This window comes from Triturus cristatus, chromosome 4_1 (assembly GCF_964204655.1).
Source record: "Triturus cristatus chromosome 4_1, aTriCri1.1, whole genome shotgun sequence".
NCBI lineage: Eukaryota > Metazoa > Chordata > Amphibia > Caudata > Salamandridae > Triturus > Triturus cristatus.
Window position 1 is genome coordinate 296,580,448 of NC_140585.1, and position 26,049 is coordinate 296,606,496.

Here is a 26,049-nt window from a genome sequence, read left to right on the forward strand (position 1 = left end):
GTCGGGGGAACATTGGTAGGTGGCAACACATAGACCTCTCGCCCCACGGGCCCACCTCTGTCATCCGCCCTGGGCCCGTCCATGCGAAGAGTGCCTGATGTCCGTTCACTATGGCTCATAGTTGGACCACCCCTGCAATCATTGTTCTATTCACACCGCAAGTCCAGGGGTGGAGCGAGCAGATCAGCACACCCCCTACCGCGCCCAGCAAGGTACAGGGACTCGAACATTACGAGTCTTCCTCCGTTGCCACCGATGTGGACCTCTGCGATGCCTCCATGTTGCTATCCATGCGATTCGCACGCTTGACTCGCTTAAGGAATTCCTCCAACTGCTGCGGCTTTGTAAAGAAATGTTGCTTGCCCTGGTGAGTCACCCTAAGCCTCGCAGGGTACAGGAATGCATAGTCAATTTGAGCTTTTCGCAACTTGGCCTTGACTTCGAGGAACTTGCGCCGCTCGTCCTGGACCGTCGGTGTGAAGTCCGGATAGATGGAGAACGTGTTCCCGTCGAAATTCAGAGTTTGTTTTCCTCGCGCCACCCTCAGCGCCACGTCGCGGTCCCTATAATTCAAGAGTCTCACTATGAAGGGTCTCGGGGCGCTGCCGGGAGGGGGACGCGGCCCAAGGGATCTGTGAGCCCGCTCGACAATAAACTGACTGGAGAAGGAGTCGGCCCCAATCGTGGACAGCAGCATCTTTTCGATATATTCTTCCATTCTCCCTGTGTTTGTGGACTCCGGGATACCTATTACGCGAATATTATTGCGCCGACTGCGCGCCTCCAAATCCTCGTTCTTGGAGGCAATAATGTTTAGAAGCTTATCCATGTGGGCTAGCTGCGTCGCATGCCTGGAGGTCACGTTTTCGGTATCCGATACGCGTCGCTCTGTTTCCTTCAGTCGATCATCATGCCCCTCCAGCTTGTGGGCAATGGCGTCCATTCTCGTCGACATTCTGTCGACCTTGTCCACAATGGTGGCGAATCCCAATCGGATCTCCTGCAGGATACTTTGCACATCTGTGTCTTGCGCCGTCACCTCTCGTGATGCCTCCGCTCCACTGTCCACAGCCCGATCCGTTGGCAAGCTATGGGGACCTTTTTTCATAGACTCAAAGTTCAGTTTTGGCTGCTTAGCATCCGACTTGCCCGTGGCTACTGATGGCAGAGAATCTTGAGTGTTAACTCCAATCAGCTTAGCACCTCTGTTCCCTTTGCCGACCAGTGCAACAGTGGTATAGTCAATGTTCTCTTCGTTGAGCAACCATTGCTAGGATGCTCTCCCACGCACAGCGAGAGGGGTGCCCCCACTACCAGTACTCAACGACGATCCTACCTGCGCAGCAGTCCGCTCTTGTCACCCGTGCCATAGGGTGCCAAAGCCACAACCGTGCCACTGGAGGACAAGCCCTGGCAGGAAGCCGCCGCCACCAATCCAGCCCTGCCCGATAATGTTCAATGCACTGCGGGGAGGGCGCTGCCCGTCACATCCAGCGCTGCGTTACACGCTCCTCGGGCCACGCCGCTCAGCACCTCCTGACCCCCAAGGCGAGGCCCCCACCAGCCGCAGTAGCCTGTGTCCCCGTGTGCCAAGCAATCAGAGGCTCAGTCCGCATTTGTAGTCTAAAACTTGTATGGTTTACCTCGTGGTGGCAGCCGATAACCGATGCTGAGCTGTCAATGTTTGTCCTGCAAGGTCGCCTCCAGCGATGCGACTGGATGATGGCGGGGTCCCCGAGACAATGATCCACGTTCCGCCCGGCAGTGGAGTGTGGCACGTGGCACCACGGCTGGCACGGATGGGACAGGTCAGGAAGTGTGCAAGTATTGCCACAGTGCGCAAAGTGCTGTGCGGAGAGGATCCCGACCGCAGACAGTCCACGCCAGCAGCCCACTGCCCCCAGTCTCCAAGGCAGGCGAAGCGCCCGTTTGGCGCGCACCGATCTGGTCCTCCTCTCCCGGTGTGACGTCTGCTGAAATCCACCCTCTCCCTCCTACAGAGTGGAAAGGGCTGCAGGCGGACTCCGTAGGTGCCTAAATCCCCAGCCGCACCTCTAGCAGTGCCTCGTTTATCGCCGGCGCTACCTCAGTTCGAGTCACTGCCCCTGGGGAGACGCTTCTGTCCCGCTCCGGACTGGCCTCACCTTCTTCGCCCTCTCACGCGCGGCACGGGTTGAGGCCTCGCCCGCCGATGCCGCACAAGTCAGGAGAGTGAGCGTGGTGGCCGCCGCCAGCAGTTGTGGTGCCCCGCACTCCCCGCCGCCGCCCGAGTGCACCTCTAGGCCTAGCGACCTCGTGGGCAGCCGCGGGCTGTCGTGCCAGCCGATGCCGCACCACTCCGTTCCGCCGGCCCTCCCAGTCGAACCCTCCAGAGGCCGCGGCAGGAAGCAGATCGATCCAAGGCGGCCACGAAACTCAGCTAGCCCTCCTCCAGTGTTCGTGCGGCCGGGATCACCGTTTCCAGATTGTAAGGAGGCCAACGAGCAGGATAACTAAAAGGATTAATAAATGGGGCTGCCAGAGCCTCCCACTAGTGCGGCCATCATGCCCGTGCGCCACGTAGCGCCCCCCCCATCCAGGGCATTATTTGGCAACGAGTATTCAGACTGCCAGCGTTCGGCATTTGCGATGTGTTTTCACAATGTCTAAAAGCGGATTGCTGCTATGAGATTTTGTGGAATACTTACTTGTCACTTACAACGCTGTGTCTGCTTTATATCTGCCTTAATTGCCTACTTGACCGGATACATGATCTTGTAGCCAGACGAAACGCGTTGGTTGCACTTATCTGTATTCGATGAAGTAGAAACTGAATCAAGATGCACAGAATCAACAAAGATTTTTGATATAGTTCCTCTTGGTGTTTTATGTACTGAACTTTAAACGTGTACTCTGTTTTGTTGCCTCTCGACTGTGTTTTAATGTATTAATTTAATGGCCATTTGGCAGCTGGTTATCAGAGATGGGCAACCATTTTTCAAAATATATTGACACTTTCGGTAGTGCAGTAAACCTGGTCTCCTAGTTGCCAATATTTGTTCAGGACCTTTTGGGATAAACCCGGAGTTCCTTCCATAATAATTTGTTACCAGGTATCTGAGTGAAATTCAATAATGAGCTTTAGGAGGTGATGAGGAACAACCAAACAAAAGAGCTTTCTCCGCAGCATTCATCGATCTACTGTATTGAACGCTGTGGAAAAGTCAATGAAAGCCGTATACACTGGCATACCCCGGTAAAGACTATATTTCTTAAGAGTGCTCAGGTGCTCTTGTAGGCGCACCTTCACTTTGCGTGATGTGAGTCCAATATAATGCAATCCGCATGTACACAAGGCCAAGTAATGGCTCATAGCCAGGCACCCACAGGCAGACTCTCTGAGGAGGCTTCTACAAGAATACCACGAGTGAGTCTTACACGGCCAGGTCATACAAAACGTCTTACAGCCATCGACATGTTTGCCACCCGCGAGGTACTTCCAGCCAGGGACACTGGGGAATCACCTATGGATGGATCAGCCTGGTCTGACAAATTTCTTTACTCTTTTCCACTGATTCCATCAGTCCTCATCCAGCTGTACCACTTGAGAGCCAAGATGATCCTAATGGCTCCAGATTGGGGCCACTTCAGTGGTGGTACACAGATCTCATTCACTTGTCCGTCCTTCCGTCCACATCTCTGGTGGCCATGCAGACCAGACTTGCTAACGAAGTTCGGAGACCAGATCGTACACCCCAATCTCTCCTCTTTGAACTTGGTGGCATTGCTCCTGAGCTGGTGCAGTACGGACACTTGAATCTGCCGCACGTGTGCCTGGACGTCCTCAAAGAGGCTTAGAAGCCTTCCACCCATTCCGCATATGCCCTCAAGTGGCATAGAATAGCATCTGGTGTTCCTCTAAGAACGTGGACACTACATCTTGCCAGGAAGATGTCATTCTTTCATACTTACTCCATTTCACAAAATCTGTCTTGCAGTTCTCTTCTATAAAGGTTCAACTGGCAGCCCTTACTGCGTACAGAAAATATCCCTCACAAACCTCTTTTTTCAAAAGCCTCGTAATCGAGGGGTTTCTAGAAGGGCGTAAGGTTTTGCCTCCCATTAGACGTCCTTTATCTCCCTGGGAACTGAATATAGTACTCTCCGTCTTATGCAGGATCCCTTTGAGCCTATTCAGAAAGCCTCCTGCGACACCTTTCTTAGAAGACCGCTTTCCTTGTAGCAATAACATCAACTCGTAGGGTTAGCGAGATCCAAGCACTTTCTTCTCACAAACTGTAGGAAAGTAGGATCTGCTTTCATGGTTACCCCCATGTTTTGCCTGGTGTCAGAGTGTTTGTGACTTAGTCTGGTGGGAACCTGCTAATCAGGACCCAAGCAACTGTGCTTTCTCCCCTAAATTGACATGGTAAGTACTTTGGTACCTCCACAATTGGCTACTGGTGTACTCTTGTAAGTCCCTAGTATATGGTTCTAAGGTACCCAGGGCATAGGTACACCATGGGTCTCCCATGGGCTCTAGCATGTTTTGTGCCACCCACTGGAGTCCATTTAAACTGTGACTACTGCAATGTGCATGGTCGGTGACCTTTCAGGCCGACCTGATACATTTTATGAATGTATTGATAAATATACTACACTATTTACAGGTTGGCGCAAGACGCCTGAGATGTCTCCTCTGCCCTATATGTACTTAATGTGATTAATGCAGTTTGTAACTCATTGCTCCTTCTAATGAAAAATCTTAATAAAGTTTGTTTTAAAAAAAAATAAACTGACTACTGCCCTGCCTACACCTCTCACGACTGATGCAAGTTTCCTAAAATCGGAGGTCTCTGCACTTAAAACCTATACGTCATCCCTACGACAGGCTTTTCAGTCCTGAGGGCAAGGTGCTTGGTTATATGTGTGAGAGTTCATCTGCAGGAGTAGGACACCCCTACAAACCCTGAGGTCGATTCTCCAAGCTTTATAGGTGCGGTCAGCCATTTTAGACATATAATGGACCTCAGTCATTACGAGATTTTTGTCCATATAGTGGCTGCAACAAACTCTGTCATGCTTGGTATCAAACATGTTGGAAACCTGCCCAAACACCGATTCCAGTGTTGGAAATATGATCCCATGGACTGGGGACTCCTTAGGGGAGACCCCTGTACTCCCGGTAACAGCCTTTTGAGAATCTTCAAGCAAGCTAGTGCTGCTGCTGACCACAGACACGATTCTGCCCTCCTGTTGCGCAGCCAAGCTCGAGTAAGGGAAGGTAGAACAATAGGTTTCCTGTCAGAAGGTGGTGTGCCCATGTCCCAGATAGGACTTAGTGTATTGGGCTGGGGTGGGGGCACCTGCAGGTGCTACCAGACTGCTTTGAAGGGCATATTTGGTGCCCTCCTTGCACACTCCAGTTTGAACCAGTTCAGGAGCCCTTGGTTCCTCCTCTGGCGCAAAACTTCACAAAGGACATGGGAGTATCCTCCCGCTGTTCAGCCCCTCCTCTGGGGGTGACCCCCAATTTGTTCCAACCATTTCCTTAGGTTACTTAAGGGCTCCCCTGTGGGTGGGTCCTCAGATTTGTCGTGGGACAAGACTCAACCCTGAAACTACGCCGCTCTTCAAACGTCAACACTTGGACTTTGACTGGAACCACAGCTGCATCAAGGAAGACTCCTGCCGCTCCTGGTCTCGATGTTCTTCAAGTCTTCTACGTCGTCTGTGTCTGTGCTTCATCCAGGTTTTCCAGAAGAGCTGTACACATCAAGGACATCTGTAGGAATCACCCTTAAAGTGAAGGAGTCACTCTCCTGCATCTGCAGGCACTGCAATGAAGCTGATCAGTCTGCTGCTCCTGTCATCCTATGAATTTCCCCGAGGATGACCGCGCAGGTGGTGGTTCTGCTGCTCCCTAGAGGCCCAACCTGTTTTCTCAGCAATTTTGAGAACAGTATCCCTTGTTAGGCCGCTGGGACTAAACCCCTGCGCATCCCTTTGACTTACCGTTGCCACGGCTTGTTAGCTCTGCACTCCAGAGATCTTCGGGCTACAAGAAGCCGCAGCCTCCAGCACCTCATCCATCGAAAATCAACGTCCTCCCTGCATCTTCTGCACTGTGGGCCTCCATCTTTGATGAGCTGCTCGAGGTCCTCTTGCGACTCTTGTTCTTCCCGTTCGCATTCCGCTTTCTTAATATATGGTTTGGTCTCCCCCTGGTGACCACTGTATATTTGTGCTACTCACTTGATTCTTTCAAAGTATTCTTGTGTATTGTGTTGATTTTCTCTGGGTTGGAGATATACCAGTGTGTTAGTGATAGTGTGTGTAATAAATAAGACCTTTTTTTTTTTTTTTTAAATAAACACCGTGTGGTTTCCTTTCATCTAACCTACACTACTAATTTAAAGTTGGTAAAACATGCTGCTTTACATTCTTTCAAGATAAGCCTCAATGCCGCTCTCCACAGCTACCACTTTGAGAGCTTTCAAAGGTTACCAAAGACCTCTAAAATCACCATAAGGGTTGTCTGGATTAGTGCAAGGTGCATCACTTAAATAAGTGTGCACCATATACTAAGCCAGCCTCCTACACATACCATGCACAGTCTTCCACTCTAGCAAAGTGATTGAGAACTCACCCAAAATGTCTGCCTAAGGTTATTTCAGACCATATCATTACCAACAATCTTTCAGAATCCCAGTACTCCAGCTGAAAGAACTCTTCATTCCCTGGATGAGAGGAGAGTTTCTATAGTCCGGTCCGTATGGGTTTCACCACTTCCAACAATCCATCTCCTGATGGATAGTTTCCTGTATCTTATTGTGCTATCAAGAAGCAAATAAGGCACTATCAGCTAAATCTAAAGCACTCTCCACTAGAGTTAAAGGGGCTACCGTTGCTTTATTGAGGAATATCCCTATACCAGATATGTGCAAAACAGCCACTTGGGAAAGCAGCAACGTGGAGATCTGTCAATAGATTTATCAAGCATTACTGCCTGGACTCTGATTCTAGAGCTGATGCTCAAGTAGGACAGGCCTCCCTCAGAAATCTGTTTGTTTAGAGGGCTCCCTTAGTTCACTCTGTCTTCTCTACAGCTTTAGGTAGGGATGAGCTTGCTTCTCTATTCAGTGTTTGACCATAAATAGAAATCCCCTACGAGAGAAGGAATAGTTTCTTACCCTTGACTCCAGTTCTCTCGTTGGTGAATTTCCATTATAGTCATAAGCAACCCTCCCTCCTCCCTGGTGAAGTGGACAGAAGTAACAATGGGACCTATATATCACGCATCGCCGGAAAAAGAGCTGAAGCAACTGCCACCTGCTCCACATGATGGGATACTGGTGGCCCCTGGGTTTCAAAGGCACACCCTCTATATTTAACTTGTATAATGACAGCCTTTGAGGCTACAGTGTCCTGCTCTCCATCTCTATGCTCTATCAAAAAAAGGGTTGTGAAAGATTTATTCTGTTCTATTAAAACATCCATTCTCCTGGCCCCTTTTCTAAATACAAGATGAAGAGTTGGACCATTGTAGCTTAGTCCTATAGACTGCATGAGCTTTTCTTTATAAATGACTGCAAGCCTTCCTGAAGAAAAGTGAACATCTACACTTAAGAAGATATATTGTGGAAAAAAAGCTCTGGGGTCCCTTATGTGGGCGTGACTATTCAGGGCTTATGCCTATAATGGATATTGCCCTACGAGAGAACTGGAGTTACAGGTAAGAAACTATTACTTTTCAATGATTGCTTGGAGTACAGCAATTTTGTTGTTGGTGCTAGGATTCCTCCTAAAGCCAGGTTATTTGGGGGAATTTTTATTTTCTTGAACCTATTTTTGTATATGGGAAGTAAACTCCTAGCAAAGAGTTTAACTGTTGCATCCAGCAATGAGATCGGTCTTAAACAAGCCGGAGAGGATGTGGGGCTCCTTTTATAAAGAGGTATCATGACACTACCATTGCAAGATGAAGGGATTATTCCAGTTTACTAGCAATTATAAAAAAGCTGGCCAAGAAAGATTCCCCAAGCTACGTTTTTCTTTCTTTTAATAACAGGAATAGGAATCTCATCGGGCCTCATTGGTCCCGATGTTTTAATAGAAAACACTAAAACAACAATCTCTGTTTGAACTGGAGCACCAGACACTACAAACATTTCTTCATCTTTATTGAATACAACAGGATCAGCTTCCCCAGGATTACTAGAATAAAAATTAGAAATATAACTGCCCAGATATTTTCAGGCATGCGCTGCCGCCCTAGAATCACAGTATTCAGCCACCCAACGCCAATATTTCATTGAGTCCCTAGAGTTCGCGTCCTCCCTTAAAGAACCACTTAGCATCACTTCTTTACTCCTACGCTTTTGCAATTTTAATCTTGCTCTAATATGCTTAAGGCAGTAGATTTCATACTGTCTTAGACAGGACAGCCAATATGAAACAATGGGGTGACCCAGTTAAGTGCAGAGCCTGACTTAGACAGGACAGCAGCAGATGCTGTCTCCTTATCAGGAAATTAATTTCCTTTTTCAACACCTTCAGTTTTGGATTACAATTTTTCAGCTATCTAGGACCTTCATCCTTCGAACCTAAAATACGAAAACCACCGATGTGATATTCAAAGAAGGATATATTTTCACCCATAAAGACTCATTAGATCGAATGCACACAGTTTGAATTTTAATACTTATGGAAGAGATATTACTAGCTGCCCAAAAGGTACGCACATTTGTCCTATTAAAATCAACAGCGCTATTTAATTGGTTCACAGGTGCTAATTCCTGAAGGTAAAATGCAACGTGAACACCACATTTTCACAGTGAAAACTGACCCTTTTTTTTGCAAGGTGCCAAGTTGTAGATTTTGAACCCTGGCTCTGCAGGCACCTGAGGGAAACCTAGTAAACCTATACATTTTTGAAAACTCGTAGACACCCAGGGGAATCCAGGATGGGGTTACTTGCCTGGCTCTCACCAGGTTATGTTACTAGACTCCCTTGCAAACCTCAATTTGTCAAAAAAACACATTTTCCTCACATTTCTGTGGTGGAAAGTTCGGGAATCTGTGTGGATCCACAAAATTCCCTCCATCCCGCATTCCCCAAAGTCTTCCAAGAAAAATGGTACCTCGCTTGTGTGGGTGGGTCAAGTACCTGCGACAGGCAAGGGCCCAAAACCTATTGAGGCGACTCCAAAATTACCTATCGCAAAACAACCTGGTTTTGCAAGGAGTTTTTGGCCCCGTACTCGGCGGCCATCTAGGGAAACCTACCAAACCCACACATTTCTGAAAACTAGACACCCTGGAGAGTCCAGCAAGGTATGGCTTGCGTGGGTCCCCCAACATTTCCCTACAGAGAATCCCCTGCAAACCTCAAATTTAGCACCGGGGGTTTGGCTCCGGGCTCGCCGCCATCTAGGGAAACCTACCAAATCCACACATTTCTGAAAATTAGACACCCTGGGGAGTCCAATGAGTTATGGCTTGCGTGGATCCCCAACGTTTCCCTACCCAGAATCCCCTGCAAACCTAAAATTAAGCTGAAAAAAACATTTTCCACATATTTGTATGTGGAATCACCGTGGCGGCACAAATGTCCTACCCCACAGCGTTCTCCTTAGTGTCCCGAGTAAAATGTTACCTCACTTGGGTGGGTGTCCAATGCAGAATTGGCTAAAAACGTATTTTAAAAAAAATGTAGCGCTTAGAATTCTCGGTGCTATACCCTTATTCCCTATGTTTTGGGCTCTTCCCAGGCACAGGCCCTTGCCCCACCCACACAAATGAGGTATAATTTTACTCAGGAGACTGAGCGGAACGCTTGGGATCGAACATTTGTGCCGGCACGGTGATTCCACCCAAAAATATGTGGAACATTTCTTTTTTTTCCAGCTAAATCTGAGGTTTGCAGGGCATTGTGGGTAGGAAAACGTTGGGGTACCCAAGCTAGCCATACCTCCCTGTTTTCAGAATTGTGTGTGTTTGGTAGGTTTCCCCAGAAGGTCGCCTAGCCCGGGGCTAAAAACCCAGGTGACCCCCTTGCAAAACCAGGTTCTTTTGTGATGGGTCATTTTGATGTCCCCACAATACGTTTTGGGCCCTTGCCTGTCGCGGGTACTTGACCCACCTGAGTGAGGTATCATTTTTATCGGAAGACCTGAGGGAACGCTGAGTGGTCGGAAATTTGTGGATCCACTTAGATTCCCGAACTTTCCCACACAAATTTGAGAAAAAAGGGGTTATTATTTTTTTCTCCAGCTAAATTTGAGGTTTGCGGGGCATTGTGGGTAGGAAAACTGGGGACCCACGCAAGCTATATCTTGCTGGACTCCCCCGGGTGTCTAGTTTTCAGAAATGTGTAGGTTTGGTAGGTTTCCCAAGAAGGCCGCCGAGCCCGGGGCCAAAACCCAGGTTGTTTTGTGATAAGTCTTTTTGATGTCCCCACAATACGTTTTGGGCCCTTGCCTGTTGCGGTTACTTGACCCACCCACGCGAGTGAGGTTTCATTTTTATCGGGAGACCTGGGGGAACGGTGGGTGGTAGGAAATTTGTGGCTCCACGTAGATTCCCACACAGAAATGTGAGAAAAGGGATTTTTTTCCAGCTAAATTTGAGGATTGCAGGGCATTCTGGGTAGGAAACCGTTGGGGACCCACACAAGCCATACCTCGCTGGACTCCCCCGGGTGCCTAGTTTCCAGAAATGTGTGGGCTTGGTAGGGTTCCCTAGATGGCCGCCAAGCCCGGGACCAAAAACTCATGTGACCCCCCCCCCCCCCCCCTCCCCCCTTTTGCAAAACTAGGTCATTTTCAGATACATAGAGGGCATCTGAGTTTTTGGTCCAGAGTTGGCAGCCATCTAGAGAAACCTACCAAACTCACACATTTCTGATAACTAGAGACCCAGGGGAGTCCAGGGAGGTATGGCTTGCGTGGGTCCCCCAACGTTTTCCTACCCAGAATCCCCTGCAAACCTCAGATGTTGATGAAAAAATTCGATTTTTTCTCAAATTTCTGTATGGGTAACTTCGAGAATCTATTTGCATCCACAAATGTCCTACCACCCAGCGTTCCCCCAGGTCTCCTGATAAAAATGGTACCTCACTCGCGACAGGCAAGGGCCCAAAACGTATTGAGGAGACATCAAAATGACATATCGCAAAACAACCTGGTTTTGCAAGGGGGGGGGGGGGGTCACCTGGGTTTTTGGCCCCGGGCTCGGCGGCCATCTATGAAAACCACCAAACCCACACATTTCTGAAAACTAGACACCCGGGGGAGTCAAGCGAGCTTTGGCTTGCGCGGGTCCCCCAACGTTTTCCTACCCAGAGTGCCCTGCAAACCTCAAATTTAGCTGAAAAATCACATTTCCATATATTTTTGGGTGGAATCACCGTGCCGGCACAAATGTATTTAGAGATTAAGGGTAACACAGAATTGTAGAGCAACTGTTATTACCTATTGACTTTCGATGCATTTCTGCCTTAGAAAGACAATGTGTAAAAAAGAAGTTCTTTTGAAAAATGACCTATAATTCTCATGCGCCTTGAGACCCTCACAGGTGAGTAGCGCGCTTTACAAATGTTCTGATTGATTGACTCACAATTTCAGAAATGTGAAAATATCTACTGTTTCTAAACTCTATATTTAGTTCCAATTTCAGAAATACATAGGTGTCTTTCATACAGATTTTTCCATGTATATATTTTCCCAAATTAATTGCTATATACCCGGTATATAATAAAAAAAAATTGCAAGACGCTGCTCAGTTATTGGCTCTGGGTACATCTGCTTCTTGGTGAACCTACAAGTCCTATATAGCCCCACAACCAGAAGGGTCCAGCGGACGTAATGGTATGTCGCTTTCAAACAGCTGTCATAATTAGAAGTTGTTACAGGTGTAAACGTTGACACAAATGGCTGTTTTGTTCAACTAATTTTCAACTTTTCCTATATTCAATGGTTAGTTTCCATAAAAAAACCTTGAAGGATCTACACAAATGATGCCTTGCTGAATTCAGAAATGTGTCTACTTTTCTAAAATGTATAGCCTTCTAGGATCCATTATTGCTTTCATACCCATTTCTACCATTAACTGGAAAGAGGTTGAAAGCCCAAAAAATAGCAAAACTAGGCTATGTCTCAGAAAAATGCCAAAACTGTGTAAATGTTTTTTGTTTTCTGACAAAAGTCTGCTTGTCCTTGAAAGCTGGGAAGATGGTGATTTCAGCACCACAACCCCTTTTTTGATACCATTTGCAGGGAAGAAACCAGACGCTTTAATCTGTAGCCCTTTTTTCCCATTTTTCAAAAAACAAAAACAAAAAAAAAGATGTAGCTGTATTTTGGCTAATTTCTGGGTCCCCTCCAGGGGAATCCACAAGCCCTGGGTACCTTTAGAATCCCCATGATGTTGGAAAAAAAGGACGCAAATTTGGCGTGGATACCTTATGTGGTCAAAATGTTACAGGGGCCTAAGTGCGAACTACCCCAAATAGCCAAAAAAAGGCTTAGCACAGGGGTGGAAATGGCCTGGGCAAGGACATGATTGGCAGTTTACAGTGCATTTTGCAGTATGTTGAACACTTGAGATTTGTCTGATGCAGTGATCTCGTCCCATTGTAATGTTCCTCCTTTCCTTTGAATTTATTTACCATACCAACACTGAACAATTATTCTTGATAAATGACTGATTTCTAACCTTGATCTTGTGATGTAAACTAAAGGTTGATTGTACTTTTACATCCAGTGCTTCTTTTACAGTGTCTTATCATAGGTGCTGGACCTTGTGGTCTACGTACTGCCATTGACCTGTCCCTGCTTGGTGCAAAAGTGGTGGTGGTAGAGAAAAGAGATGCCTTCTCGAGAAACAATGTGCTGCATTTGTGGCCCTTCACGATAAACGACTTAAGAGGCCTCGGTGCAAAAAAGTTTTATGGAAAGTTCTGTGCTGGAGCCATTGACCATATCAGTGAGTGAAAATCTGTCTAATTGATTGCGTCTTCTCATGTCTGATAAAAGCTGTTATAAGGGGGAACAGGTGTGTCCATAGCATTGGCAATTTTCAAGAAATTATTACAAGTAAAGGTGGGTAGGGTTTATTTGCAAACGGGAGGCAGTTTTCATTTCTAAACCTGTATTCCTAGAAGCAATTAACTCGAGTCTCTAGAATAGTGATGAATGCTTTTATTTGAACTGGCAACTTGTTGCAAGAAATCCATCAGTCTTCTCAATAGTGTTTAGCATTGTTTGGAATGCATAGATCTATAAATGCTATTTACTGTTATAGCTCTGTTTTAGTGTTTTTGGCTTTTTGATGCACACGCTTTTAATTGTATAGTTTCTTAGCATGACCCTCTGGAAGCCTTGAGAGAGGAAGAGGGAAGAATAATATGCGCAGACTAAAAGATGTGCAGAATAAATTCAGGTAGAGGAAGAAAGCGTAAAAAATGTTAGAATGCCAACAGCTTGACTTAAGAGGGAGATTCTAAGTATAAGTATGCCTTATATTGTGGAAAGGCTGCTTCCCTGGTGCTCTAATACTCCCACTTATTTACGTTGTAATTTACTCCACTCATGCTGGACATCTGCAGGCTGCGGCATGCTCTCTTGCTTCCTAATGGATATATTATGCCGTGTGCAGATCATATTCTTGGAAGCGACCAACGGAATGAAGGGTGGTTTTCAAAGACCGCCCCACCCCCTTCTCAACTTACACCAATAAACTGGTAAATGTAGTTTGGGGATTGAATACATTTTGAGACACTCTTGTGCCACAGATGGTAGTGGCATTCAGCCAGTGGTCGCCAGCCTCAACATGCCTAGCCCAGGTGCTTTGCCCACGTCTTGGGTCATACTGGAGCTTATGCCAGGCTAGGCTGAAGAAGGAAGTAATGCTAACTAATCCAGGCATGATTCCCTTGTTAAGCAAGAGTCTGTGTAACTGGAGTGAAGCTCTTCCCGCGATACAGCAGGAGACACAGTTAGTAGTTGGCTTATTTTGAAGAGCAGAACACTATTTGCCACAAGGCCCACATTGCTCTGTCTTATGATTTCCATTGTTCTCTCTGTTGCTGTTGGAGAATTTTCTTTCCATGCATTATACAGTAGAATCATTAAGTGGTTTTATGATCATTGTAGCGTAAAGGCAGGCAGCCACAAACCTAGCCACTCACTGAGAGGCATGGTTTTGCTTTGTTAGAATGGAATTAAAACCTGTAATGAATGGACTAATATACATTCTTTGCGCAGTATGGATGAGAGGTGTTGATCATTTGTGATTGAGGTTGTTTTCTGAGCTTTGAGTTTCTGTTGGAGGCTGTCTGACACTTTCTCATGGATGCACATCCCCCCCACCACCAAAAGCATCCAGCTGCCATGGACACATGCATTAACCAGCACAATTGCACCAACCAACTCTCCACCCAACTACAGCAGACTTTCACACCGATCAATTCAAGCATACACTAACACTCCTCACCCAACCCACCATTAACTGAATGATATTTAGACTGAGTGCTCAGGAAGTGCCCCAACTTGGTTAGTGGATCCTAGACCTTTTAAACACAGATGTTTTCCTCTATTGTGTTTCCTGTTTACACACTTAGCATGAAGACAAGGTCTTCAACTACTTCCTGAAATGTGTGCAGTGTGCTTGAGTTTTGAATGGATTCCTTGGTTTTTATTTTCCTCTGGTTACGCTTTTTCCATTTTACTGTATGTAAGAAGATCATGGCTCAATCTTAGTACATGCAGTTGGTGGCTTATTTGAGAGCCGATTTCTGAGAGATGTAGTGCCTAAGTTCTGGAACTTTTGTGCCTGCTGCTTTCATAATTGCTTTGATTATTGTGCAACGGGAACGTTCTTTGTCAAAAAGGAGTAACGAAACAAGCTTCTGTGGAGGTCCACAGTATACAGACGTTTTTCCTGCAAGCATCAGCACGTTTAATGTGATGACAATACTGGAAGGCAGAGTCCTACAGTCAAGCTATCCTCTGTAACTTAATGAAATATTTGGCTGATTTCAAAGCTTGAAAGAAGTCTTTAATGGAATGTATTCCCAGTCTTTCACTTAAGATGGCATCTGCTGCTGGAGCATGGCAGGCATAGGGTTTAGGCAGCTGGATGAATAGCAGAGCACTGAAACATAGAGTGCCTCATTAGAGCAAACCGGCGATTAGTGGAATGGTAGGACCTCAAGGAACTGTATGGTTGGGACGCTGAAAGATGCGAACACAGCAATGGCAACAGGGCCTCCCTCTCTTGTATTCTGGTCCAAGCAATGGCCTTAAAAAAACAAAAAAGTAAAAATGGAATAGGAAGTAGAGTTGTGCACCCAGCCTTGTGCTACAAGACATTTGAGGAGAGAATATGCCTTGGGGACAGAGTTGGTGAGTGATGGTGAATAAAAGGTAACTGCGAATGTGTATTTGCATCACCTGTGACCTTCTGGGAGAGAAAACCACAAGACATGGGGTGGGGCTGAGCAGCTGGAAGTTCTAGCCATTCTCTCACTACCTCTTCTGATATGGGGATGAGAGTATGAGTTGCAGTGTTGGGTCTGGTGGCTTGGTGGCTTAGTGGATTAATGAGTCTATTGTAGGGGCCTGTGTTTGACCTCATGGTCACGGGTTCAAATCTCAACTGGTTCACTCAGCCTTTTATTCTACTGAGGTAGATAACGTGAGTGCCATTGAGTTGGGTAACAATAAACATCTGTCATTCAGTGCTAGGATGCCCTCGGGTAAACGTGCGCTTTACAAATACACGTTTTGTTTATGGTGGGCACCAAGTGTTATTGAGAAAAGTAATCTTCAGAGCTCCAAAAAGACACCATGGTGGACACACTCCTGAAGGTACTGTTGACCCGCTTGATGCAAAATATGGTAGCCACCCTTGCATAATGAACACTGAAGAGTACACACCACAGAGAAATAAGAGGAGGTGAGTTGAAACTGTGCTATCCCTGAAACCTAAGAACTAACCCCCTCCTTTCCCAAGTCACACGTTAACATGGAGAGGCTACTGAAGTGCCTGAATTAGGCAAATCTGTGGATTTGACCTGGTGGGTGGCTCACTCACCTAGAACTGAGATACACAGCTTTTGTGTGTGGCATATGGGGCTATTCCGGTACAAAGCTCAGCAAAAAAGTGCAGAAACCAGACTAGATGGGCCTAGTGGGACACCTTGAAAAGCCAGGTCTTCAGCTACTTGCGAATTTCAAGAATTGAGGAGGCCGCTCTTATGTGTAGCGGGTGGGTGCTTTATGCTTTAGTAGCGATGTAGGAGAAGGCTTGACCACAGATCTGCTTTTCTGTATGTGTTGGATGTGTCCAATGGGAGTCCAGACAAGCAGAGATGAGTGGAAGGTTTTTGAAAGCAGATACGATTGTTCAGGTATGCTAAGCCAGTATTATATAGTACCTTTAAAGGGTGGGCGTGGAGTTTGAATTGTGCTCGTTTGTGTGTGGGGAACCAGCGAAGCTTCTTCAGGTGGTGTGATGTGATTTCGGTGTGGGAGGTTGATAACCGTACACCCCCCCCCCCCCCCACCCCCCCCCCCCCTCTCATGGCAAAGCTCAATTCTGGCACCAATCTTGGATGGGGTGGAGGGGGCGATAGGGGGGTTCCTGGAAATTGTTTAGTTGCTTTAATACACGACGCCGCCAAATACTTCATCTGGGTGCTACTGGAAGAGCTGCCTCTGCCAAATCAAACTAGCTTCACCAAGAACACTGGGATCACAGTTATCATGACACTCTCTCTATTAACCGACTGGGCAAATATCCATGGCCTCCCAGTCTAACTGGACTTCATTCACTATACGTCTGCATTTGATAGTGTTTATCAGGGGAAGTTGTGGTGGAAATTGGCCATTCTAAACATCCCTGTCAGTCTGTTAAGGGGCCTCGAACTCTTGCACACTGATACATGGATCACAGTCAAAATTGGAGATGGCACTCACCTATCTAGGTCAATCAAAACCATGCAAGTCCTTAAGCCTAGGTGCGTCCTTGCCCCAACACTATTTAGCGTGTTCCTATCTGATCTTACTCTGTCTCTCGATGCAGTTACCTCTCATCCGCCCAAACTAGAGTGCCTTCAGCTTTTGAATCTTCTATAAACGGATGATCTTGTCCAGATCAGCAGAACCAAGGTTGCATTGTGGTGCCAACTTGATGCCAACTTGGCTGACTCTTTAAGGATTGGGCTGACAATAGAAATCAAAAATCTTAGCAATCCACTGCTACAGATCTCAAAAACCAAAGTGGCTCCTGGACCAAGAAAAACTAGAGTTGGCAAAAAGCTTTAAGTACCTGGGGGTCTTCGTCAGTGAAAATGGGAAGTACATTGAACAACTTGAAGAATTCGGGAGGAAGGGTGATGCCCTGGCTTTTGGCCTAAGGTCACTCGATAGAAAATTGAAAGGGCCATCGCCAATGCCAGTCTGCAGGTGGCCCAGGCAAAGGTACTTCCAACCCTGACATATGGAAGCGAGGCTCTTAAAGAGCGGGACAGTGTACTACTGGATAAAATGCTACTGAAGGTGTCTAGGTCAACTGTCCATACCCTCTTACTCATTGCCTACCCAGATTAGGCTGGAGTTTGGGATTGTCAAACAATCACTTGCACGGAAGGCAACTTTCACTGTATGCTGCCACCAAATCAAAATATTAAAGGAGGGCTCCTGGAGTCATTATCTCTGGTCCGATTTAGAAGCAAAGCCTAGTTTGCCGGCTAGGAGTGATCTGTTACAATTCTTGAGTACTCTTGGCTTAACCAGCGCTTGGGACTTCTCTGTTAGCCATCTGGAGTTAAAAGCTGAGTAAATCAAGTAGACAGTTTGTCATTGCTTGAAGACCAGGATTCCTGGTCTCAACGTGAACATGGCTAAATGACGTTGCACAGCTACACCAGGGTGAAACTCGAGGGCTACCTAAGGGAACCCTACAGCGAGTAGACCAAGAACCAGTTCCTGAAATATAGGCTGGGGGTACTACCAATTTCAAACCACTATCCTGTATGGATTAGACAGGATGTACAGGATAACTGTTGGCTATGTGATAATGGCCATGAAGACATCATTCACATCCTCTGCCTGTGCACCACCTTTATGGAGGACCAGCTCGATCTCCTGCGAAGAACATGGAATGAGAGAGACATAAGGTCTTGCAGGGATACAGTGATGGCCTGCTTCGAACTAACGGGCATTAGGTTGAACTGCGCATTGATGCAATTCCTTCAAAAAAAAAAAAAAAAAAAGATTAAGGCAAGGACCCGCCACTTCACGGGAGGAGGGTGTTTAGTCAAAGCATAGTTTAAAAAAAAAAAAAAAAAAATGCAGCACATTACATGGATAACATTCACTGTGCTACCATCCTCCTTCGTCCACAGTATCTGGAAAGGTACGCGCTTTCGGAGAAAGCACTTTACTCATTGTATCTGCTGCACCTGCACTTTATTCTGCTAACATCCACTGTAACAATCTGCTTCTGACCATTTATGCCGCTTTTAATACTTCATATCACTCCTACCTACTACTTGCATCTGATTTATCTTTGGAAGCACAGACACTAATGGCACTCTTGCTGCAGTATTTGTGCACTACTGCTGCAGCCCCATCTGCACTTTATCTTCTGAACTTGCACTTTTTGGGTTACATAGACCGTAACATCAATTTTCTCTTTTTTATAGCAACTTTGTAGCTTCTGGGAGGTGCACTTACACCTAGAAATGGGCCCCGTCTTTAAGGGGCAAGTTATTAACACTTTCCCAGCGCTGATCCGTCTGGATTCCAAGTGTAGGGGAAAGTTTTAAACTATTTTAAGCTACAGAGCAGGAAAGGAGCATCATATGGGGTTTCTGGTGTGAGGATGAAATTATTTTAATGATTTATTGTGTACATTTTATGAATTTTACTAATACTTGTGTATGGCATTGCAATGGTTTTTAACAAATCCCGCAATAAAGATTTACATAACTGGTGTGGGAGGTCGAGAGCGATTTTGGCTGCCGAACTTTGAGTTGGGGCAGACAGACACTATGGACCTCTCTGGTAGAAGAGCATCAGCAAAGATCCCTGCATTAAGAGAGGATCACCAGAGGTGGGGTAGGTGAGGTATGAATACCTGTAGAGGTCTTTTGGGCGGTGGAAAAACACAGGGATTGAAGCTGTAGAAAGATATAAGATGAATCTGCTAACCATGAACAGATTTCAGTATTCAGAACATTTTTCTTTAACTTGAACAGTGTCTTTCAATCAGTATGTAAAATAAATTCACATTAAATCATACACAGACATGAGTACAATAGCATGTCATTAGAAAGGAGAGATCATAATAACGTTGCTTACCGAAATACACAGGCATACGAGTGATCCATACAGATCTATAGTTTTTAAGCAAATTGATGTATCTCAGCTATACATTAACATTCAATAAAAATAGTAGTGGCGATCAAAATGATTAATTTTGTTAGAATATAAATGTTTTTGATCCATCTATCCACAGATGGCGTTGGACCCTAGTAGCAAAAACATGACAATCATCAGTTTTTTTATTAAGAGTAGAATACGATTCAAATACCCTAGAACCTTTGGAGTTCTGCTTAGACAATCAAACAAATACAGATAGGTCTGTTTAAGGGAAACCCCAGCAAAATATAACATTTCCAGGAGTACAACAATCTGCGACAGTCTAAGTGCAGAAAAACATCTGAAGAAGCAGTACAAATGAGTCCCATTGGATACAGCAGGAAAAACATTATGTGGCCCACGAAAGGTGTAAGAAGTTAAATCTGTTGCTGTAGAGGATCCCAGTTAATTGTCTGCTTCAATTCAAGCTGACCATCAAACATATCTCCAATTAACAAATTCATACTGTATCAATATAGCATAATAGATTTGTTTAATTGTGATGGTAGCAGAGGTATATAAAATAAGCATAAGAGTGCAATAAAGAAATTCTCACACCAGCATTCTGGCAAGCATTTGCAAGGCCCATCCTACCATTGTTCGAGTATTACCGTCATCATCATTAAAAATAAATGAATAAATAATAAGTTTATTGTGACCAATTGGTCTTTAAACTACATATACCAACATAACACAGATAATAAATACAATTAACATTTTTAAAAGAACCTAAAATCAAATTTCATTATTTTCTCTTAAAAGCTTATTTTTGTATTGTCATACTATGAGCCAAGGCCGTTTATCTAAAAAATTCAATACATGATATAATTACAAACATTCGATTGGCCTCTGTTTATTCCCCTTGGACCACCCTTTTCATTTCCTTATTCCATGAGAAAACTTTTAGCTACTTGTACAGACTTTGCCAAAGCAATTGCGATATCAAAAAACTGCATGTCAATAAGGAGCTTAATTGCTTGTATCCTTGAGCTTATTCCATATTTTAAAAAGAGTGGCCTTAAGATCATCCGCCGTACAGATAGCAATTTTTGACAATCCATTATAAAATGAACACAGGTGCATTTAAAATCTAGCCCGCATGTACATTTCCCACAGTCATCCATTAATATGTTTTTTATTTTCTCATTTGAACGGGCGGGATTAATACCTATTATCACTTTTAATAGTTCCAATCTCAACCCGTGATTTGGTACAGTATCTAGATACGGATACCAATTATCATTGCTCCAGGTATTTAACATAAAATGCACAGACTTTTTTTGCTTCAAGTAATCCATGTTGATCTGTCTGGATTTTTCATTTCCCTAAATTTTTAGAACACTCTTCCTTTCTTCAATGCATAATGATTCTGGGTCAATTTTTACTTTTAGTGATTCACAAATGGAGAGCAGTTTATTTCTGGTAGATTTTGCCCACTTTAATTCACTCTGTTGTATCTCCTTCCTACACCAACATGACACTTTCTCCTCCTCTCCGGATCCCAACCGTTTCCAAGATTACCGTCATTTCCTTCTCCCTTTGTGGAATCTATTATGCTGCACCCTGAGGCTTGTTCAAAAAGAACTTTCATTTTTATTTATTTCATGGTTATTCGGTTATTGCCACTCACATGTTGTACAGAAGACATCATAAGACGTGCTGCCGATTAGTAACACAAGAGGTCTGCAACAAACCACTCTCTCCATCATTTATAAGATAATTGGTCTCCAGTTCGTATTAATTTTGAAAGTAGACTCTGTTAAAAAATATACTTTTTTTGTGAAATAAAACTGGAAAGAAAACCAAGATAGATAGTTTCACCCACCTGTAGACCAGCATGTTCCATGCTCAATTGCCTCACCGCATGTAGATGCTGTCATGATATTGACATCCCTACGGATGTATCCAGAGGTACTTCTGACACCAGCTTGACTCTAGTTCAATATCCCATTCAGACATTTTACCAACACAGGACATAGTTGTGATTTAATCGAGGTCATCTATAATCCAGTGCAAACTCTAAAGATCAGTCTCAATATCAAGTTTAATGTTGTGCAAAGTCTAACACAGCTTGTCATTCACGAATAATGAATCAGCAGGGCAGGAAACGTAGTCTTTCATCAAAATACTTCTCCTACACCTGGCATGCTAGTGGCTCAACTACCAAGGCAAACAAAATTGGGTAAAGGGCACCCCTGACTTGTACTTGGAGTAGACTTGATGATATGTGGTACAATTTCATTGTGCATATTCATCAGTAATATCTGCTATAAACTGAATCTCATCCTTTATAATAATTCAAACATAAAAAGCTGTTTAATTCAATAGTATACCTTCTAGTCTAGCAGCCCTGCAGTTGTCTGAAACATTGGTATGCGTCCAGAAATTGTATATTGTGCTACTATCAGGGAATATCAGTAATACATTTTGAGATTAGGTATGTGCCAGTGTATTATGAATTATTTTTAGATGTTTTACCATGGCTGATTAAACCTATGATTGTATTAAAATGCACACAGTTTACTTGATTTACCCCGTTTTAACAGTAGCATAACAAAGATCACCCAAATTATCTGGATAAGAACTCATTTATGCAATGGGGTTTGAGTGATGGTGGCCACCTTTCACTTATTTCAAAGTCCAAGTACACTGTCCAGTATTCTTCGTTGAGATTTTCATATGCAAGTGGTTCACTTAAAGGCATCTTGTTTTTAGTTCCGGCCCCTTGATATACCTGTGTAAAAAATGTGTTGACTAGAGATTTTCATTTTTGATTTGTTTTCTTGTATCATTAGAGAAGTAAACTGGCTTGGGAAGACATAGCTAATCTGGGCTGAATTTATCTGGCTGACAATTACAAAAAATTGTGGATTTGTTGCAGTGATGTTATATTTCCGGAACCATGACACCTATATACTTCATCTTTGTGTCAAAACATAGGTTTTGGGGGTCAAGTAGTCTTATAGAGACATAAAATAACTCCGCAGAGCAACCCTTCTGGCATTTTCTGAAATGGTGGCTCTATAATGATGTATTTTAGCCATTCAATTGGTAATTTATTTGAATATTGTTTTTGTTTAAGGTTTTCAGTTGATTCAAATTTGTAAACATGAGTGTAGCAGGTGGAGGTAGAGGATCTTTGCCTCCTGACAGTTTAGATAACTACAAAAGTTGAGGACTTCTTCAACAAAGAAAAATGTGTTATAGGCCAAACTAATCCGAAAGAAAAGATACCATCAATTGCGGCTGAACAGAAGAGTTCATGATGCTGTAGAAATATGGCAAAGACTTAGTTCATAAGACTTATGGTGTTCTCAACTGATTTGACTACTGAAGTTCTTGCTGCCAAAATAAGATCAAAGGATGCAGTAAAATCAGCTGGAACCATTTAAAGAAAAGTCCTTAAAGATTTTGGAATTATTGACAAATTTTGTGATGAGACACAGCTCTGCAAATCATGAAAGTCCACGAGAATGCCTGATGTCTTAAAATGTTTTACATCATTGTTTAATAGCAAAGCAAAACAGTTACAATCTAAAGTTGATGTTGGCTTTGAAGATATAACTGAAGAAGTGGAAGACAATCTGACGGGCTTATGCTGTGTAAATGTACTGGCTTTTCAAATTCATGTTTTTTTTTGTTTGTTTTTTTGTTTTACAAAACCTTTATTGTACCATCAAAGTGTACACTGCTATTCAGCCAACAACCCGGAGGCAGGCAGCTTGTTTTCGCAGCGTCCCGCCGCTAGTACGGATCAATTGCATACACTTGAGCAAAGTTCCAACAGCATGTTTTATAAACTAAACAATCAACAATAACAGCTGTAAGCGAGATTCGGAGAAGAGCGGCCAACGTTCTGAACACGGACTCATGCAGTTGTCACCCAGCGACCATATATTACCATGTCTGCGCGGTCACGAGATCTCCCGCACTCACAAATCACATTCCAACCGTCAGGACACTCTCGTCATTTCCCCCCCCACCGTCCTGCCCAGGCTGCGTCGCGCGGGGGGCAATAGTGCCCTCCCCTCACGCCAGCCCCACGTCGCAGCCGCGCTACAACACCATGCATCCAACAGTCCTCCTCAGTCACTGTCATTCACTTCTGCCTCTGCCAGCCAATCCACCAGCGGCTGCCATATGTCTGCAGGCCTCGAACGCTGCGGCATCTGATCCCAGTAGGCAGTCAATTGCTCCTTACAGTACACCGCTGATCCCACCCAGCCCGATACTTTCTGCGGAGCTTTTTTCTTCCAGTGTATCGCTATTTGTCGCTTAGCGAGCAATAATAGAAGGGCCACTAGCTTACGTGATGCACTAGGTACATTCATCACGAATCCCAGGAGGGCCACAAGCGGGTCCGGGTCGATAGCTTTGCCCACTATCTTCCCTATGGTAGTGAATACTGTTTCCCAGAAGCCATATACCAGTCCACACACCCATGCAAGGTGGTAGAACGTAGCCTCCCTCTCGCCACATCTCCAACAATTCGCATCAGCCTGTAAACCCATTTTAAAGAGTTGTATGGGTGTATGATACGTCCTGTGTAAATAAAGTGTATCAGCCTCAGTCTATAATTAGGGGACAAGTTTTCTAGTTGGGTGCAGCAAAACGTCCACTGTTTCTCTGTGATAATAATGCCTGCCTCCACCTCCAACAGCGACCTTGAATCCACATGCGCAACAGGTGTTGCGGTTTGTGTAGCCCTATATATGCGCGTTATCAGTTTGCGCGAGGAGTTGTTCGAGAGTATGTCTTCCAGAGCTGCCAGCGTCGGTGGAGCCTTTGGGAACATAGGATTTCTGTGTTTACAAGCCGCCCTCAGCTGATAGTATAGTAGGAGTTCTGATGCCGTCGGTGCAGACGCTGCGACCATATTCTGCACTGTAAGAAAGGTATCGTCTGGATACAAGTCACCCGCTACCTTCAGGCCGCAGTCACGCGCCCGTTGCACCACCGCCGCGTCTGTCAGCGGTCCCAGCAGCGGATTGCCCTCCAACGGCATACTCTGGGCGTATAGGGCAGACATGCCCGCTCGCTTTGCAATATTCGACCAAGCCCAACGTACCATCTCCACGGTGTCAATGTCTTCCTGGGACCGTTTATATTTCTGATACACCGCCGTCTTGAGGGGGCAAGGTGCCGCCACGTCTCTCTATTGCCACGTGGGGCTGGTAGGGGATCGGATGTTGCCAGTAGTGTAAGTATTGGGCCTGTGCACTGTATGCATACAGCTCAAAGTCCGGGGCTGCTAGGCCCTCTTGATGGAAGGGAAGAGTGAGGAGGCTCCAGGCCACCCTGGGCTGCCTGCCCGCCCACACCAGTTCAATCACGGCAGAGCGAAGTCGGCGAAAGAACGCCATTGTTAACGGCAAGGGGATGTTCACGAACAGATAAAGAAACTTAGGCACCACAACCATTTTTACAATAGCTATACGGCCTGTCAACGACAATGGCAGCGTTTTCCATCTCTTTACTTTGCTTTCTAACCATTCCATGGCAACACCAAAATTAGCCAGTCCTATCTCGTGAGTAGTGCGGCTTATATTTATACCTAAATACTTGACCTCGTCCGTAACCCAATCTATTGGGAATTCAGTGCGGCATGGAGTTGTGCCATCCGTCAGTGGCAGCATGACCGACTTCGACCAGTTTATATCTATGCCAGTGAGGCTGCTGTAGCGCACCATTTCTCGCATCAGCGGGTCAAAATTCTCCGATGGGTTCATCATGTATATGGTGATGTCGTCGGCATACATAGATATGAGCAGCCCGCGCGACGTGAAACCAATGCTACGCTGAGCATGGTGTTGTCTCATGCGAGCCGCTAGTGGTTCCGTCGCGATAGCAAATAGTAACGGTGACAGTGGGCACCCCTGCCTGGTCCCTCTTGTGATGGATATAGGAGCAGACGTCTGTCCATTCACCCGTACCCTGGCAGTCGGATTGTTATAAAGTATGCCAATGCTCCTGGCAAACAGCTGGCTGAATCCCATTCGGGTGAAGAGTGTCAGTAGGAATTTCCACTCAAGGGAATCAAATGCCTTGGTCGCATCCAACAGTGCAGCTGCAGCCTGTACCTTGGGATCTAGGTAGTAGATCTCCCTAGGTATTTTCCGGTCTCTGGTCTCCTTCACTGTCTACATTGGCTGCCCATAGAGCAGAGAATTCACTTTAAAGCCCTTTGCTTCACTTATAAGATCCTCTCTGGCACTTGTCCAGCAATTAGGAGCAATCTTTGTCTTCCCTACGCCCCCACGCGTGCTCTATGCTCTACTGATCTCTACCTGGCTCGGGGTCCGCAACGCCGGAGGGCGCTCATTCCGGGCGATTGCGCCAGCCCTCTGGAACTCCCTGCCCCTCTCCACCAGAAGCATTTCCAACAACTTGGCCTTCAGAAGGGAGGTGAAGACTTGGCTCTTCGTTGATTGTTCGTCTCCTCCACTCGCTTATTCCTCCTAGCTGTCTTAGCGCTGGGACGTCCCATTGCTGGGACAGCCATGCGCTTTACAAATATTTTATCAGAACATAGCACAAACCAATTCCAAAATGTGCATGCTCTGCTTGAAGACCAGCCTATCCTGCCAATTTTCTACAATGAAGTTGTTTTCTGTATTGTAGCTTACATTTTTATGGGCAA

At 45.3% G+C, this 26,049-nt stretch overlaps 1 protein-coding gene across 32 annotated transcripts in view; it reads left to right on the top strand.

Moving 5' to 3' along the window:
- The window catches only part of MICAL3 (microtubule associated monooxygenase, calponin and LIM domain containing 3), a 1,875,796-nt gene that overhangs the window by 490,915 nt on the left and 1,358,832 nt on the right, over window positions 1-26,049 (top strand). For all 32 annotated transcript variants that reach the window (XM_085652129.1, XM_085652139.1, XM_085652136.1 and 29 more), the window contains one exon: window positions 12,759-12,966. In XM_085652129.1, the coding sequence (XP_085508255.1) occupies window positions 12,759-12,966 (208 nt within the window). The remainder of the gene's footprint in view (window positions 1-12,758; window positions 12,967-26,049) is intronic.